General features: G+C 51.2%; 1 protein-coding gene across 2 annotated transcripts in view; it reads left to right on the forward strand.

Annotated features, from left to right (window-relative positions):
• The window catches only part of Fbln5 (fibulin 5), a 69,475-nt gene that overhangs the window by 8,220 nt on the left and 44,690 nt on the right, over positions 1-16,565 (forward strand). For both annotated transcript variants that reach the window (XM_047540086.1, XM_047540085.1), the window contains exon 4: positions 1,208-1,468. In XM_047540086.1, coding sequence (XP_047396042.1) covers positions 1,208-1,468 — 261 coding nt within the window. The remainder of the gene's footprint in view (positions 1-1,207; positions 1,469-16,565) is intronic.

Below are 16,565 nucleotides of genomic sequence, written 5' to 3' on the forward strand. Positions count from 1 at the left end.
CCGTGTTCCGAGAGACAAAGGGGACAGCAGCCCTCTTTTTGGACCCACCCATTTTAACCGTTGCCCTCTGAGCCTCAGCATGCCAGCTTCCTGAGGTGGAGCTGGTGCAGGTTTCTCAGGGGGATGGAGGGGTGAGCTGTCAGAGTCCAGGCGTCTCTCCCCAGCTTCTGGTTCCACGTGGAGCAGACTCCAGAGCTGGTGATAGGCTGGCCTGTGGAACCCCCCTCTCCCCTTCTAGGAACAGCAAGCTGGGCCCAGCCTGGCTGGAAGGGGACCCTGCGTACTGGCACAAAGTGAGCTGACCTTGAAGCAAGGCCGGGCTTGGGTGCCGTGCACACTCCTATGATCCTGGCAGCTTGGGAGGCCGAGGCAGGTTCAAAGCCAGCCTTAGCAACTCAGTGAGGCCCTAAGCAACTTAGAGAGACCTTGTCTCTAAATAAGAAATAAAAAGGGCTGGGGCTGGGGCTCAGTGGTTAAGCACCTCTGGGTTCAATCCCTGGTACCAAAAATATATATATAAAAGAAGGCAGGACTTTCCTAGCCTGTCACAAGCTCTCAGCTAGCCTTGTCTTTCTTTTTATTTGTGGTACTAGGGACTGAACCCAGAGTGGCTTTACCTTTGAGCTACATTCCCAACCCTTTTTATTTTTGATTTTGAGACAGAGCCTCACTAATGTGCTCATCCCTGTGCTTGCAGAGTGTCCCGTGTGCTGACGACATTACCTAACACATTTTTACACCCACAAACACTATTCTAATGATTACATTTCTAGTTTTACTGTTTTCTTCTATTTGTGCTGATTGAGAGAGTTTTAAAAAAAAAATTCTGTAGTCATACAGAATTAAAAAAATACATTTACTTGAGCTTCAAATGCAGGTTCATTTAAAGAAGTCTGGAGATGGTGCCAGCACAGGTTTATGTGGGGAGGGTCGAAATCATGATTTGATTCAGTTCAGCCAGCAGTTGGGAGCACCTGCCTGCAAAGAGAGCCGGGAAGGCATGTTGGGGGTTCTTTGCATCAAGGTTGATACGAAGCTGTGTTTAAAAATGGACTCTGGAGACTGAGGATGCAGCTCAGGTAGAGCGTTTGCCTCGCATGTGGGAGGCCCTGAGTTCAATCCCCAGCAATGCAAAAAATAAAGTAAAAGTTCTCCGAACGTGGTGGCTGGGGGCCACTAACACTTGGCCTGTCTGTGGCCTTTGCAGATATTGATGAATGCCGGACCATCCCCGAGGCCTGCCGAGGAGACATGATGTGTGTCAACCAGAATGGCGGGTACCTGTGCATCCCCCGAACCAACCCGGTCTACCGAGGGCCCTACTCCAATCCCTATTCGACCCCCTACTCGGGTCCCTACCCAGCGGCTGCCCCACCGGTGTCGGCGTCGGCGTCAAACTACCCTACGATTTCGAGGCCCCTCGTGTGCCGCTTTGGATACCAGATGGATGAAGGCAACCAGTGTGTGGGTGAGTGGTCTGCGTCCTCCCGCCCTCTCTGTCGCGCTACCCCTGAAGGCTCCGTCTGCCTGCAGCGCGTCTACCCCAGGGCATCGGCCACCGTGCAGTGTGCTGGTGCAGTGACCTACTCCACAGACGAGTTTACTAGCAGCCCGTCTCTGGGGCCTCTCCCTGGGGGCTCAGCCTGGCTGGCTTCACAGCTCTTCAGAGAGTCAGTGTCTTTTTTCTTTTTCTTTCTTTTTTTCTTCCTTCCTTCCTTCCTTCCTTCCTTCCTTCCTTCCTTCCTTCCTTCCCTCTTTCCTTCCCTCTTTCCTTCCTTCCTTCCTTCCTTCCTTCTTTCCCTCTTTCCTTCCTTCTTTCCTTCCCTCTTTCCTTCCCTCTTTCCTTCCTTCCTTCCTTCCTTCCTTCCTCTTTCCCACATATTTTAAGATCAATCTCATATTTTCTCAACTAAATAACAAATATATCTGTTCAACCTTAAAAAGTGAATCCCAGAGAGATCTAGAAAGGGCCAGAGCTTTGCCCTCAATATGCTGATGTACTCCTACAATAGAAGTCTTAAGGGCCAACGAGACCTCTTCTGGAAAGAAAGTGGATTCCTTGGGTGGAATCAGTGTTCTTATGGCCTAAGGAGGTCTCACCAGTGGAACTTTGGGAAGAAGTGGACACCATATGCCATGAGCCCTAAAGGAGTTGGCAAGGGGTGTGACCAGTGCCCTAGAGAGCCATAGGTGTGGTGGTCAGTGTGACCTGGGATCCTCTCTGTCCCTTTGGCTGTGATCAGTCTAAAACCTTGTAAGTGCTTCTGGCTTTGGGAGGTGGACTATAGTGTAGGCTCCAAATTTGTTGGATCATGCATCCATCTGCCACCTCTTTTTGACCTGGATCCCTGTTACAGGCACATTTATAAATGACAGACATACTCGTTATACCTTATGGTTTGAGAACTATAAAGCACCCGCAAGACATAGAAAACATCAAAGGATGTGACAAAAACAAATGTAAGTGGAAGTCTAATATTTCCTTCCTACGTCCTTCAAGTGTAGGGGATCATTAGTCTCCTTCATGGGATCTGTGCTGGTTTCCGGGCTCTGGAGTGTTGGGCTGTACCCCACTGTCAGGTCCTGCTGATGAGTTTATAATGTCTTCAATGTGTCCCTGTGAATGAGTGTGCCTTGCTCTCTGAATACACGTGAGAATTGTGCAGCAAGCGTCCTTCAGAGCTCCACGGGAAAACTGAATGTTCTGGAACCCAGCTCTGCATTCTTACTGGCCTCAAAGGGCATGGTGTGATGGCGGGTGTGGGGGGTCGGGAGGAGAGGGAGCTGACTTTCCCCTGCTGAGTCCACCGTGCTGAGGGCAGGGCGTGGGGACCCGCTCGAGCCAGCACTCTTCCAGGCCTGGTGGAGAAGATGGTCCACACTTACTTCCAACATGCAGCACAGCAAGAGACCATCCTAACTGGAAGGGGCGTTTTAACAACCTTTGATTCCAGTCTCTTCATGTTATGGGAAGGTAAACAAGGACTCCAGCCAGTTAGAACGTGAGTCTGGTTGTCCTGGCTACCAGTCTGCAGCTTCCTAACTAGATGATAGGACCTCTCTTATCAGTGGAAAAGAAATGACCCCAAGACAATGCAGAGAGAGACAGTGGGGAGGGAGCTGTTCTTCCAGAGGATGTCACCTGGGGCCACATCTGCTGAGTGACCAGTGCCTGCATGTGCGCAGGTGGAGGAGAGGAAGCAGGTGCTGATACTTTGCAGGCACCCAGGTTTGGGGGTGGTCGTGGGGCTGCCAGTTCTGGAGTATGTTTTGGGCCACCCCACCAGCCCATTCTCTGCCTGGGGGCTCCCAGGAATGTCCGCTTGCCTCCCACACACCTCCTTCCAGGGTTCCAAGGCCCTGGACAGTGAGGACATGGTTAGGCCACCTATTCATCTCCTGGTCCCCATGATGTCATACCATTGGTGGCTCTGAACCTGTCACATGGAGAGACAGAGCCTTCATAATGGCCCTTTTGTAAGAAGAATACAATCTAGGAACCCTGGTGAGGACTGGCACCAGGCCCATCCATTTCCAGAAAGTTCAGCATTATGTATTCATAAGTCCCCAGTTCTTTCTGACTTCCCTTCACTCCACCCGCAGTTTCCTGATTTACAGAGGGTCACGGAGGTCCCTCTGGACATTGTAAGAGGTGGTGTTGGGGGGCCAAGAGCAGGAGAAGGGTGGGAAGGAAAGTTCTCTCCCCTGCTGTTCCTTCCAGGAAGTGGGATGGGAGAGAGCAGGCCTGGGAACAGGCTGGCGCATGAAAGGAGATTGTGGGAGAAGACTGGAGGGTTGTCCAGAGCTGTCTGCCCAGGGAAACTGAGGAGGAAGTGTTGGAGCAGCAACGTGGAAGTTGGGAGGACTGGGAGAGCTTTCTGGAACTTTGCTCGCTCTCGGAGAGGAAAGCAGCTCGAGAGGAAGCTCCTCTTTATCATGACAATAACAATAAATAGCAACAGCAATAACAGCCTCAGTAAGACCCAGATACGTGCACAGTGTTGGTGTGCAGGGTCCTTGAAATGAGTGCGCTTAGTCCTCACTGTCACCTACAAGGTGGAGCCCTTATTCTACTTGTACCCAAGAGGAAATCGAAGCACAGAGAAGTTAAGAAATCTGTATAAGGTCACACAGTGAGTAAGGGGCTGAACCAGGATCTGAACCTGGATCAGGCTCTGGGTGAGGAAACCAAGGCACTCAGATAGTCCTGAAGCCAGAATTAACAGCAAGATTTTTGCTTTTTATTTTTTTTTTAATCAAAAGTTTTGTTCTGTTAAGACTAGACAAAAGTAGAGAGAATATAATGAACATTTACCTATTTACCACCTGAGTTCAGCAGTCATCGTCACGAGCCTTTCTTCTCTACCTGCCACTTAGTGCTTTAATTAAAAGCAAATACCAGATCCTGTATCATTCCATCCTTAACTATTCCAGAATCATCTCTACAAGGTAAAGCTTCTTTACGAAAATACCTAAAAGACTCCCTCAAGACCCACGATGCCATTCTCACACCTAGGAAAGCCAGCGGTTACCCCTTTTCATCATTGAACCTCTGGGAAGTGGGCACATTTCCCTGGTGGTCTCACTGATGCCTTTACTCCTTTGGCTTATTCAAATCAGACAGAAAGTCTACCCGTGTCCTTGTCGCCACATCTCTGGATCTTGTCCTTGTCGCCAAGTCTCTGGATAGTGTCCCCTCTGCCTTGTTCCTTGCCACATCCTTGGTGAGGACACGGGGTTGTTGTCTGGAGAATCTCCTACAGTGGAGGTTGGCCGAGGGTTCCCTGGGGGTGGTCCGAAAGCGCTCTAACCTATTTCTTCATCCCCTTTTTCTGTAAGCCCGTAATTGTTCTGGAAACGTGATCCAGTCCAGGCGAGTGTTTTGGCAAGCCATTCCTAGGCAGGATCCTTGGTCTTTTGCGTTCGCCATTCCTGGGTTTCTTCTCATGAAGTCAGAGAGTCTGCTGTGAGGAAGCTAAAGGACACCCTCTCCCCTGGGCTCACTTTTGCTAAATTTGGGACCCACTTTCAAAGAAGACGTCTCCTCCCCTGTGTCCACAGTAGGGTGAGCCCTGTTCCCACAGGTCCACAGGTCAGGCAGAACCCTGGTTTCTTGTTATCTCGAAGCTTCCTTTTTGATGTCTCTGTTTTGGGTTCCACTTTGAAGATGACTAGACCCTGCTCCTTCTAGAACAAAGTTTGACCTCAGGTTTGAGTCCCCATGCCCCTGGACACAAAGCTGGATCACTTGTGACACTTTTGCAAACAGGAAATAGTGACCCAAGAATCACACACAACCCATAAGCCAAGAACATTGTGTCTCATTAAGGAACCTGGTATCTTGGCTTGAGGGTGCTCAGCTCTACAAGAGTGATGGGACTCATGGCTGGTTGGAATGTGTCATGCAGATTTTTGACCCTCAGGAGATCTGGTGACTAGATTCTCTGACTGGGAAGCCAGCCAGGCAGGGCTAACTTGGCAAGAAGGACCGGGCTGTGGGAGGAAGTGTCACCAACCAAGTCCCAGACAAAAAGCAAAAGCCAACACACAGACACAGCTCTGAGCTGGCTGCATAACCATTAGGGAACCATTCTGGCTGGCGAGGGGTCAGCATGTGAATATTGAGGGTCCCAGAGTCGGGAGCTGCGTCCGAGGGCCTGGGGTACCCAAGATTTGAACTCCCGTTCAGGCTCCTTCCTCTCCTGACATGTCCCCAGACCCGTGTCCCCGAGTGGCTGCCTCTCATCCCTGCAGCCTGCCCCCTCTGGGGCTCTGCTGTCATCTCTCTGGGTGGACATTCCAAGTCCTGGCTTTGCTAACCAGCTTGGCTCGGGGGTAGACTTAGGCACTCCCCCTGTAAGGCCTGCGAGCTGTTTTGCAGCTGAGGAAGTGGCCTTTTGCTAGAGCTGGGCCTCATCAGGGACCGCAGGGATTCTTCTGGCCATTTGTGAAATTTCAAGCTGTATCTTTATTTTCTTGTCTGATCTGAAAATTTGTTGTTGTTGTTGATCAGTGCGTCCAAGCAGGCAGAGAGCAATAGACACAGATCCTTTTGGAAGATGGCTGGAGTCGGTCTGAGGCTGTCTCTAGAGTTATTTTTCCTGAAAGTCAGCCAATATTTAGTCAACTGATATTCACACAACGCCACCACGGTGGCAGGCTCTGGCCTAGCCACAAAGGGGGATGCCATGGGGCTCTCTCCAGGGCTGTGGTCAAGGAAGGAGGAATGGTACAATCTAAGGTGGCTCTAAGTTCCTAAGATGGTACTGGAGGAGGCCGAGATGGGAAGTCTCCTGGGGTAGAGGCGGGTGGAACTTGCAAGTCAGGTCTTGAGTCTCATCTTGGTTTGGTTGCTTCCTACCTATGAGACTCGGAACTCTGTTTCTTTATCTATAAAATGCGTACAACGATGCCTGCCTCACAGGTAACACAGGAAAACACTTGGCTCAGTGTCTGTTGGGAGTATCACCCAGTAAATGGATGGATTCATGTTAGGGTCTTGAGATGACAAGATGGAAAGATTCGAAGGATCTGAGAATGTACTGATGGCCTAATTCTTTAAAACCTTTAAAATGGCCTGAAACTGAGCTGGGAACACACCCACCTTTGCAGCACCCCCCACTCCCACCCCGCAAGCCTTGAGGAGACTTCACTTCGAGAATCTGCTTGCAGATGCCAGAAAAGCTTGGGCTTATTTAAGTTGTGAAACAAAACCATGGGAAGTCCGTCCAATGTGGCATTTGTTCTGAGCGGATAAGACAAAGCCAAGAGCACGTAGAAACCTCAGGCCCCAGTGGGGTAGGGCTGTGGTGAGCACAAAGCCAGAGAAGGGGCCTTCACTGTCCTTCTTTTCCTGTTCCCTACCCAGGCTTCCAGCTTGGGCTGTAACCTGAAACCCAAGCCTCAGGCTTACCCCAGAGGAAAATGCGTGAAGCCCAGGGGCTGATTTTTTTTAAGCTGTTGAGGTCTTTGCAACTGAGCAGACCTTGGAGGAAAGGGACCCAGGGCTGAGGCAGAGGCTCAGCTGTCCTCGAACCCCCGGAAGCTTGTGCACGTGTGGCCACCTCCTAGGTTTCTCCTTGCCTCAGTGTTTCCTGTCATGGGCTGGGACAGTGGGCAGTGGCTTATCTGAACCTCAGTTTTTTCATCTGTAAACAGGGCTAACACCACCAGCCTCCCAGGGTAATGGAGTCTGGCTCATGGTAAGGGCTTCACAAGTTAGTTGTTATCATTCTTGTTTCACATTCTTTTCCTCATCCTATTGTGGCTTCCCCCATTCCCGTTATTCTGCCCTAGTCTTGCTCTTCTGTTGTTTATTCTTTCCCCGGGGAAGTGGATTCAAAAGCGCCTGTTTTCCAGAGGCCTGGGGACTGGCTTCTGGCCATGCTCTGGCAGTAGTAGTTGGGATTAGTCTGTGTTTCCAAGGATCCCTCAGCAGAGAGAGGACTCCAGGAAGTCGACCATCAGGAAATGCAGATTCCCACTCTGAGAGGTCTGGGATCTGGGGCTCTGTGTTTCTCACATTCCCAATTGACATGATGCTGCTGGTCCAGGGGCCACACTCAGAGTTCAAGGCCTTCGTCTGTCTATCCATCATTAGAGAGAACTGCATTTAACAAAAGGTAGAAACATTCTTTTAAAATGTAATTCCTATATTGCTTGAACTTATTAGAAGAATGAATTACTTTTGTTTAAAAACAAAAACCCAAAAGGAATTATTTTAAAGCTAAGTGGAGACAGCATGCTGGAGCAATAAAGGGAACGGATAAGACATCTGTCGAAACTGGACTTTGGTTCTAGATTTGCTATTTATTAGCTGTGTGGCATTAAGAAAGTCACTTGATCTCTCTGGCCTAAGTACTATTATCTATAAAAAGAAGTGATAATATTACATTAGGGTTCTTAATGTAGGGTCTGTAGATATATTTCAGGGGGTCTATTTTCATGTTTTCCCCATTAACTTTGAGCTGAAATTTAGCATCACTGTTTATTATGTCAGCAACCGACCGCCATAGGACTCTGAGCAGGAACCGTGACAGGATCAACAAGAGAGCCAGATATTTACACATCACATTATATGAATTATTTTGAAATATCATTCATGCTTCTCACTACTTTAAAATTGTAGAAAATGTTAGATCTGCTGCCTAATCTTGTGACTGAATGCACTGAAGAAATATATGCATGTCTGTGTGCGTGTGTATAAATACATGCACACACAGATACTATATCACACATTTGCTTTCTAAAATATTTGGATAGCTGTCTTTCCGTAGAGCAGGTTTCCTTTGAAACCTGTGAATTTTACTTCACAATCTTGAAGGCATCATGGGGGCGGGGAGTGGGGGTCCGTCCACGGGCTTTATCCATCTGGCGGTTCATGGCACACACACAAAATTCCCCAGACCAGATGATTTTTCAGGTTTCCCTCCAACTCTAGAATGTTCGACTACTCTCAATCTTCTCAGTCCTTGGGGGACATCATTTTCATGTCCAGACAGTCAGGATTTTCTGTTAACTCCTCCTCACCTGGATGGCTCAGGCCATGTGGCTCAGCCCATCTGCTCCATGACATCTTCAGCTGGGACTGCGCCAACTCTCCATTCACGAGGCGGTCCCTCCCACCCCAGCTGCAGCGGGCTCAGTCTCCAGCACTGGTGGGTGGTGAGGCCGCTGCACTGACTGGCCTTGTGTGCTGGGTGGGGTCCCACTAGGGAAGTGCCCAGCCTCGGGGCCCTTGTGCGGTGGCCGCTGCCCCACTGCCTAGCACTGCAGTTTTCTCAATGAACTGCAGGTTTTGCTTGGCTCTCATCTCGCGTGCCTTAGTCCGATAGGTCTCTTTTAATTATATTCTGCTCTGGAATTAGCTCAGTGTGTGTGAAGCAGGTGGGGTGGAATGTGGGTCTTTGAACAGCAGGGCCTTTCAGTTCTGCCTCTGATGATTCTGGAGCAGTGGACGCGTTGCCTGGTCTGGAAGAGGGTGCCCGCTGGAGGCCAGGAGGCCACTTTCCTTCCAGGGTGTGAGTGGCCTCAGACGCCGGAGCGGTGCTGAGGAGCCCGGCTAGCCGTATGTTGTTTGAATTAGTGGGAAGTACATGTTATGGTGCTTCTTAAAGAGCATCAATGCTTTTTTGTTTTTAAGTTTTTAGAGATGAGGGTCTTGCTCTGTTGTCCAGGATGGTCCTGAGCTCCTTGGCTCAAGCGATCCACCTGCCTGGGCCTCCCAAGCAGCAGGGACCCACAGGTGTGTGCCTTGTCTGGCTTCAGGCAGCACCTCCTGGTGTACTGAAGCGGAGGCTGGATTGCTCCTTCTCTCTTGCCATCGAGGCTCATTGCCGATTTCTTGTCAAACATCCCTTTGCTGTGAGTGGAGCAAACCCACCGTGGGCGAGCTCTAGAATCGAATCGCTCAAACAGGTTCTGGACGTAAGTCTGTGTCTGCGCCGGTGCTCCATGGCACTTCCCTGCTTGTGTGAACGGTGCCCGCAGGGTACCCACAACCCCTGGCACCCCAGCCAGGATGCAAGAAACAGTAAATCGGGAGCTATCTGTGCTACCAGGAATGAAATAAAGAGGTAAAAATACCATACGAACGCAAAGTATTGTTTCATGGAGGAGGTGACGGAGGTCAGTAGATTAGGAACCGGATTTGATGTTGCTGATGACAGCTTCCTGTAAATATCATCTGATAGGCTCAAGTTAGAATATTTGCGATTACGAACAGTAAAGTGAGTCTCTGTTTTCCAAAGGAACTGGAGTGAGCAGTCTATTATGGAGGGAGGAGCGGGTGGATGGACACGTTGTTGCACAGCCGTGTGGCTCAGGGCTTTAGGACTTCTGAACCTTCCATCAACAAGGCTGGAACCTAATACTTAACTTGTGGGGTTGTTCTGAGGCTTCGCACAGGACATGCAACGTGTTCGATGTTTCAGGCTGAACTCCCTGAACAGCGGTCCCCTCTCTCCTACTGGCAACCAGTAGGCAGAAGGGCCAGGGCTTCCCTCGCCCAGGTGTGTGCACCGAGGTGAGGGCGGGCAGGCGCCCCCTGCTCTCATCTGGAGGGGCGGATGCGGGGGACTCGGGGAAGTGTGTCGGGGGTGCCTGGCAGGGTAATTTCTGGAACACAGATGCTGCATCAGCATCCACTGTTGGTCCACAGGTCTGGAAGCATAAGCTCTCAATAAGTGACTGTCAATGATCAAGTAATGAATGGAGGAGGGTACGGGCACCTGGAAGTCGGCAAATAAGAGGGTCTTTACCCCTTCCCTCACTCGGTTTCTCACCCCTGACTTGAACTGCACCCCTGCTGACCTCTCACTTGTGCTGAATGCTGGGAGGGACCACGATGACCCAGATGGTCAGTGCCTCTGTCCCACGCTCACACAGCGAGCGTCGAATGGAGTTGCACGTACAGCCTCGCAGAGGGGCTGGTGGGAAGAGGCCAGGGAACCTTCGGGCCAGATGAACTTGCAGGGAGACCCACCTCCGCCGTCCTCTCTCTGTGGGCAGTCTGTCGGGAGGGGTGTGCCTCACACCCCTAAGCCAGGGCCTTGTTCCTTGCCAGACATGACACTGGCTCCCAGGGGTCCACCACCAGCCAGGGCCAGCCCCTCGCACAACTCAGGGGCGCCATTCATTACATCACATGCTGTTGGCCCCCTGGGAGCCCCACAGCCACCCGAGGCTCATGTTTGTCTTGGAAACAGAGGAGCGTGCCTGGGGAAGGGTCTCAGGGCCATCTCCTTGGGGGCTGGCAGAGGAAGGACATTCACAGGATTCCTTCCCTCCAGAGAGCCTCAGACAGCAGACAAGATGTCAAGGACTGACCTCTCATTTCCCTCCAGCTTTTCAGAACTGGGCCAGAGGGGAGATGGGGACAGCAGAGCTGGGCCCTGCCCCAGGCAGCCGGCATCCACGGCTGGCGGGTTGGGGCTGGAGAGGCGGGCGTGCTGGGGACTTTGCAGTGCTGTCTGACTCGCCCTCAAACTGAAACATTTGCAGAAACCCAGCCAGAGCTGATTTATGAGCTCCACATATTTCACAGGTCTTTACACGTCCCCTAGGAGTCAATGAGGTCAGACGGAACAGACTTCGCATCCGGAATCAGCATGAAATTGGCATCTTCCACAGTTCCCATGGGAGGGGGTCATAATTTGAGGGAGACTGTATGGAACAATGCAAAGACACACACACACACACACACACACACACACACACACACACACCAGCCCCTGCTTCATTCCTGTTGGGGACAAAGGCGAGTCATCTGTTTTCCACATCTGAGATAAGTGAGGGGCGTCCACCCTGCTGGGTGCTGTAGCCAGGATGCAGCAGGATGGGATGGGGCTGCCCGCGCGACTGATGGGACTCGGAATTCAGAAGTGACCACAGCAGCCTGTACTTCTCCTCGGGTGCACACTCCGTCGCTGTGGTCTGTGGACGTTTTTGACTGTTCAGCCTCTCTCTGCCCAGCAGGAACGACCTTGTTGCTCCTCACCGTTGCGTTTCTCATACCTGAGAAGCATTTGTTGAATGAGAAGCCACATATGGCGGATTGTATGTGAACGATTCAAACGAGAAAGAGGCCTCGCTTGTACTTCAGGAATAGTTGTCCTGAACTGACTTCCATTCACGGAAGGCATTCATTCATTTATCATTTACGCCTTGGGGTTTGTCCTGGACCCACACAGATTGATCAGGCACCACCACGGTCTCTTGGCAGGAGTTGGGTGCATTGGTTAGAGATTGTGGAGCCCAACATGTAAATAACTGTAGCTCAGTGACATCAGACCAGCAAAAGTAGACACTTGGCGCTGGGCAGGCCCTGGCTGGAATGGTGGCAGAAGCTTTCCAGCAGGACAGGTGTCACACAGCTGTGCTGCCATTTGACTAAGCAGATATCCACGGAGCACGTCTTTGTGTCCGACTCTGCCAAGTGCTAAGGATGATGGAGACAGTCTCTGCCCTGACTCTGAGCGGAGGGCGTGGAGGGGAGCGGCACGTAACTGATGGGAATCTTTCCCGGCGCTGGAGGCGAGAAGTGACAGATGAGAGCAGTGAGCACCTGGAGCTCAGGGGAGTGTGGCTTCCACACATCCATACATCCCAGAGTTTGTCCGCGGTCTGGGCTGACTTCCAGAACTGCTCATCTGTAGAATGCTCTGGTCTTCATAGACTGCATCGGCCTCCTTTCTCTCCCTCAAACATACCGGGCTCTTTCCCACCTCAGGGCCTTTGCACTTCCTGTTCCCTGTCTTTGGAACTGTCCTCTGGCTCTTCACACTGCTGGCTCTTCCAGGCTGCAGCTCAGTTCTGATGCCACCTCCTTAAGGAGCCCTGCCCTCATTTCCCTGTCTAAAACCATGCGGCAGTTACTCTCAATCACAGGCTTGTCACCGTGTATCACAAGCAAGAGCATGTGTGCAATCATCTGGGGCTTCGCACACAGACGGCTGGGCCCCATTGCTGAGTTTCTGACTCAGTAGGTCTGGGCTGGGGCTGGGCTGTGAGGTAACACCAGTGCTCCTGGGGGCCACATTGTGAGAACCACTGGTTCATAACTATCTGCGAACATTTGTTTGTTTACTGTCCTCCCATTTCTTAGTGGTCACCTTCATGAAGGGGAGAAATGGTGCCTCGTTTCCTGCTGTTTCTCTGTGCCTGGCCTGCCACAGTGCTCGATGAGTGTTTGTACACACACTGAAGATTCGGTCAGGACCCCTTGCTTAATACAGTCAGTCGTCCTTGGTGTCCATTACCCACGGGGGCTGGTCCCAGGAGCTCTCGGACACCAAGATCTGCGGATGTTCAACCCCTTCTATGAAGTGGCATGGTATTTGATGTAACCTACGCACCTCCCCGTGTAGGTTAGTTGGTCTCTAAGTGACTTAGAGACCCTAATACAATGTAAATGCTGCATACATAGTTGTTCTGCTGTTCTGTTCAGGTAATAATGACAAGAACCAATGCCTGTGCGTGTTAGCACTGACTCAGGCCCCGCTGCCCTGCCTGGGTACGTTTGATCTGTGATTAGCTGGATCTGCTGAGTATGCAGATATGTTTACAGAGGATCTACCGTTCTTGTCCCCCACCTCAGAAAGAAGAAGGTCCAGCATGAACAGGACCCCTGGGAGCCCCTTGGTCTGATCTCTTGTGTCTACCACCACTTTTCCACTCTTGAGCCTTTTGCTAGGGTCAGTGGTTTTGTGCATAGATTACTTGGACAGTTTTCATAAAATCCCAGGTGATGAATTGAACTCTGGGTTCAGGGAGGGTTATTGAGTTCCAGACTAGCCCCGGGACATCTGGCCTACCGGGGATCTCAGGTGGTCTTGCGCCTAAACCCTGAAGTGCACCTCACCCACCAGCAGGTGGGGAAGAGCTCCCACTGTCCCCCCCCCCCCCACCGCCGCCCTCACAAAAGAGACCTGGCTGGGGTTGGAGCGCAGGCTGTCACGTGGGTCGGGGCTGCCCTCTGTGACAAGAAGATTGGCACTAAGAAAAGTCTTGACCTGGGCTTGTCAGCCCCAGGTTCTAGGAAGCCAACTGCACCCAGCCCAGGCCCTGCAGCGCAAACCTCATGGGAACCTCCTGGGTAAGTGAGTTAAAGTTTTCTAAGTGACTTACCCGGAACCCATCTCAGGATTCCCTGAGTGGCCCTTTGTGAGCCCACAGTATCTGAGGCCGCCTACTCTGATTTCAGAAGAACAAAGTTGAGATTTTTCCAGACTACAATTAGGTTCTAACTATAAAATTTTATCTTTCCTGAGGAAAGGGAGTTGAAGACGAGATCTGAGGTCACTGTAGACCCCTCAAAGCTGTCCCTGTGGCTGGGGGAATGCCAGGACTAGGCGTGGGCCGTCTTGACCCTCCTCACCCTACTGCAAAGAGCTGCAGGAGGTGGAAAGGCCAATTCTTGCAGAGACCACCGTGTGACTGCAGGGGGGCAAATACCCTGGGAGCAGCTACTTCTGCCTGAGAGAATCAAGGGGGCCTCACAGAGGAAGTATTTATAGTTTAACTGAGAAATCTGGAGGCCAGAGATGCGACATGAAATGAGTTGCTCAAGATGTACCTAGCAGGCCATTTGTAGAACAGGGATAAAGCCCAACGAGTGGATTCTTAGGCCCCAAACCAGCATTGTGTTGTGGAAAGAGATTGGATTCAGAGGCCCAGTGGCCTTGGGCAATTGCTTCTCCTCTGAGGGTGATTTTAAGATCATTCAGATGCTCATGTGTTGCCCAGGGAGTGGGGAGAACAGTGACCAGCCGGGAATCTCAGATCTACAACATTGGGATCTCTGACTGAGTGCTTCCATCTTACCTTTGATCATCTAAGTAGTTCTGTTGGGATGAGATGTAAAGTAACTCTTCAAAGTGAGCTCATGGTGTAGGGTTCAGATTTTTTAACTGGAGTCTGGTTTCCCAGAATTCTTCCCTGACGTCCTACGTGGATATGCTGAGCTTCTGCCTACGGCTCCAGGCTTTCCACACTCGAGCTCAATGCGTAGTGGTCAGATGGAACGAATGTGGCTGCTGGCATTATCTCCTTCCAAAGATGCAAAAATCTAGGCGAGAGTCTCTGGGACTTTTGTAGGCAAGAAGCCACACATGGGTTAATAAGATAGAAAGTCCTTGAGACAACAGGAGATGGCGCGATCTGACCTTGGCTCTCATGAGGAGGGAAGGCTTGCCAGGGTCACATTCCAGGGCAGCCTACTGACCATGAAGAAGAGGATGTGGGGTTCCAAGATCTGGCCCTAAGAGCCACACGCACGCTAATAGGGTCTCGTCAACAAGAACCCTGAGAGCAGACAGGGCGGGGTGGAGGGAGGAGGAGGCTGAGCCTTCCCTCTGGAAGCCTGGGAAGCCAATGGAATGTGTTTGCTTCCGGGGTGACCATAATCAAGTACCAGGGACTGGGTGGCTTAACCATGCACATTTATTGTCTCCTAGTTCTGGAGGCCAGAAGTCCAAGATGCAGGTGTTGGCAGGGTTGGTTCCACCTGAGGGCAGCAGGGGAAGGAACCGTTCTAGGCCTTTCTTCGTGGCTTCTGGCTGACCCTCTTCTGGTGTTTTCATTTCACTTCCCTCTGTGCATTTGTGTCCAAACTTCCTCTTCGTAGAAGGGCTGTTGGTTTAGGGCCCACCCTGAGGGCCTCATTTTAGCTTAATATACCTCTTTGAAGACGTCTCTCCAAATGCAGTCACGTTCTGAGGTGCTCACGGTTAGGGCTGCAACATGTGACTTTCGAGCGGCCGTAAGTCATCCAGTACCACAGGAAGCAGATTGCTCCTCCAGCGGGAACCCTTCTGAGGTCCAAGGCCACCAAGAACGCCATCCTTTTTCCTTATCCTTAACGACCCAACCCATGTGCAACTTCTCCTACGAGGCCTTTTTAGGTCTTCACTGTCCTGGTCCCAAACCCACTGCAACCTCCCCTGTCCCTCAGATCCCAAAATCGTTTCCTTGAACCATTTTGGGTGCACTTATCACCATCTACCTTGGACGTGAAATATGTTTGCACCCCTCCCGACCAAAGCCTGGTGTCCTGGTCATCTCTGTGTCTCCCTCCTGTCCCTCGCCTCCTGTCTTGCGTCTAGAGCAGGTCTGTAATGTGTGTTGGCTTGTGGGTGGGCCCCAGCCAAGGAAGTTGGGTAATCAGGGCTCAATCCATGGGGAGACAAGGTTGTTGGAGTGGCAGCTGGTCTTTGCTGAGCTTCCTTTTCTCTCCAGGACAAAGCCGAGCTACTGAATTTATAGAGAAAAGAAACTCTTTCCATCCTTCCATTCTCGCTTGACCACAGCGGGTCAACAGAAGAATCTGCAGACTGGGTGCTCAGCATTCTTAAGCCCCCAGAGTTCAAAGAGAATGACTCTTTTGGCCAGTTTTGAAGAAACTCTTCAATCATTTCTTAAATAATGGCATTCTTTTGGCCGGACTCTGGGATACTCCTCCCTCCACCCCCGACCCGGTGGCCTTTTGCCCCCTTGTTTCTTGGCCGAGTGTCTGGGTCTGCTGGAGTGAGCAAAAGCAGTTTCAGCAGAGCTCAGTGTCCTTCCCACGAATCCAGAGCCACACGCCCCAGAAGGCCCGACCGTACAGAAACGGCTGGGCTTTGGCAGGCTGATTTTGAAAGAAATGCTCATAACTTAAAAGCACTTTGTTCCAGAATGGTGTATGGAGGATGAAGTATGCGCTCCCGGATGAAGCAGGTCACCCGTCTTGTGAAGAGAAGATTCATCTGAGGATCTGCTCGGAGGCATCCTCCCCTCACTCCTGCCTTTATTCAGGACCCCAGTCTTGCCGACTGGCACCTGGTGATAGGGTGGTGGATGTTGGTCCCGTTGGGTCTTGGAATGGTTGTCTGGGGCTTCCGATGCATGAGTCCTTGGGGCCAGTCACCTCTGTGCTCCATCATGCCTCGGCCACTTTTGTAATGTTCCATGTGCGCCTCCACGTGACAAAGATTAGGGGGGATAGCTTCAGACGGTTGTGTTCTACAGAGATTTCTAGGAATGCAGAGCAGGTTTCTCAATATTTACCTTTAAATGAGACACATTCA

This window comes from Sciurus carolinensis, chromosome 2 (genome assembly GCF_902686445.1).
Source record: "Sciurus carolinensis chromosome 2, mSciCar1.2, whole genome shotgun sequence".
In the NCBI taxonomy this organism is placed as follows: Eukaryota; Metazoa; Chordata; class Mammalia; order Rodentia; family Sciuridae; genus Sciurus; species Sciurus carolinensis.